This window comes from Leguminivora glycinivorella, chromosome 6 (genome assembly GCF_023078275.1).
Source record: "Leguminivora glycinivorella isolate SPB_JAAS2020 chromosome 6, LegGlyc_1.1, whole genome shotgun sequence".
NCBI classification, from domain to species: Eukaryota; Metazoa; Arthropoda; class Insecta; order Lepidoptera; family Tortricidae; genus Leguminivora; species Leguminivora glycinivorella.
Window position 1 is genome coordinate 18,564,253 of NC_062976.1, and position 2,241 is coordinate 18,566,493.

Sequence of the window (2,241 nt, forward strand, 5' to 3'; positions counted from 1 at the left end):
AATAATCAATCAGTTATATCAGTTATTAAAAATAATAGAATAATCAGATACTTAATATTGTCTTCGGTTACCGCGATAGTTACTCATGAAATAAAACTATGGAAACGGATTAAATCACGTATAATGAATTTAAAATACATCCCGACGTTTCGAACTCTTTACAGCGTTCGTGGTCAACGGGTGACTGAGGAAAAATTAAAATGTGCAAATACCCACATACAAGAAATACAATGAGAAGATAAGGAATCTTTTGGCGGATACATCAACATACAAACATGTAAGGAGGGACCCAACTACGAAGATCCTGAAAACCACTAAGGATCTAATTAGTGAGTACTCGGACAGCCTCAATCTTAATGTTGCAAGTTTAGTTTCTGATTGCCCGGTGCCTCCGAAGTTGTATGGATTGCCTAAAATACACAAGCCGAATGCTCCGCTACGTCCAATAGTGAGTCAAATCGATGCTCCCACTTATAAATATATATTTATTTACTATATATATTGTTATATATTCTTTATATTTGATGTACCTTTTATTCCAATTTTATTTTATTATTTTTTGTTTTAGTCTCTTTTATATTTTTATGGGCTTTCCTATAAACTGTTGTACTAAGTGCTATATTTGTCTACCATTCTTCATCACATTTCACCTACTCAAAGGTTAGCTGGAAGAAATCCCTTAAAGGGATAAGTTCGCCTTTGTACTGTCTATCCTGTGTCATATTTGTGTTTTGTGTTTTGTACAATAAAGAGTTTATACATACATACATACATAAATTGGCTCAGCACCTAGCGGGAGTCCTTTCACCATTGCGAGGTGGCACCAGCTCTCATACAAAGGGTTCTTACCATTTCATCAGTGAAATTAGAGATCTCACATTAACTGATGATGAAATTATGGTCAGTTTTGATGTTCAGTCGCTATTTACGAATCTACCGGTAAAAGACTGCATTGAAATTGTCAAGAAGAGGTTGAGAGAGCAGAACATGTCTGAGAACTACGCCAAGTTGTTGGAACATTGCCTCACATCGGGCTACTTGCTATGGAACGGTGAATTCTACCTTCAAGTGGACGGCGTGGCAATGGGGTCTCCGGTGTCTCCAGTAGTCGCCGACATCTTCATGGAGGACTTTGAGGAGAGAGCGCTCTCATTGGCTGCCGTCCAGCCGAAGATATTTAAAAGATACGTAGATGACACTTTTACTATACTTCCTAAAAGTAATGTTTCAATCTTCTTAGACCATTTAAATTCTATCCATAGTAAAATACAATTTACTATGGAGTTGGAAAAAGACTGTTCTCTTCCCTTCTTGGATGTTCTCATTTTGAGGAATCCTGATAATAGCTTAGGTCGCACTGTGTATAGGAAACCTACTCATACTGATAGGTACTTAAATGGCAAATCCCACCACCATCCCAGTCAACTAGCTACTGTAGGCAAATCTTTGTTTCAGATAGCCCAAAAGATATGTGACGACCAGCATTTGGCCGCTGAGCTTCGACATGCCAGGCAGGCGCAGCGCTGTTGGCGAACGAGCTCAAGATACCGCGTGTCAAGCAGAAGGCCCGTTTGAAGATCCCTACAGTCGAGCGCCGGCCTGCTATTCTCCCTTTTGTCAGAGGGGTCACGGATAGGATCAACCACATCTTAAAACGGGCTTCTATTAAAACTTACTTCAAGCCTATGAAGAAGATGTCCCAATTCCTGAGGCCTGTGAAATGTCAAACTCCTCTACAAAATGCGGGAGTGTACATGCTAGACTGTGAGTGCGGCCTGTCATATGTGGGACAGACGAAACGAAGCATTTCCACACGGGTGAAGGAACACATAGCGGATGTCAAGCACCGTCGGCAAAGGTCTGCAGTCTCTGAACATGTCATGGATAAAGTCAATCATGCTATAAAGTTTGACAAGCCTCTGGTTCTTGCTAAGGAGAAGCGATATATACCCAGAATGTTGCGAGAGGCCATTGAGATCAAAAAATATCCAAACTTTAATAGAGAGGATGGCTTTACTTTACCACCAGCTTGGGATCCAGTAGTACATCTGATAATGGAACAAGCACGACGAAGGCTGTGAGGCATTTGTGTTGTATGGTGTTGGACATTTGCAGTTTGTTGTTTGTCAATTTTGTGTAGATTAATTGGTTAATTATTTTTTGAACAGAGTAATGGTAAATTTTTTGAATATTGTATAACTAGCTTTATTAATAGTGTGTGAACCTGCCTTAGAAATCTAT

The 2,241-nt window shown here is 39.7% G+C and overlaps 1 protein-coding gene across 1 annotated transcript; it reads left to right on the forward strand.

The window, feature by feature from the left end:
- Nucleotides 1-836: 836 nt before the first annotated feature.
- Nucleotides 837-2,009, forward strand: LOC125227600 (the record flags this gene model as incomplete). Its single annotated transcript, XM_048131942.1, is given in 2 exon segments — nucleotides 837-1,515; nucleotides 1,518-2,009. Coding segments are annotated over 2 exon segments (1,110 nt in total), but the record flags the coding sequence as incomplete, so codon positions are not given.
- Between the last annotated feature and the right edge of the window lie 232 nt (nucleotides 2,010-2,241).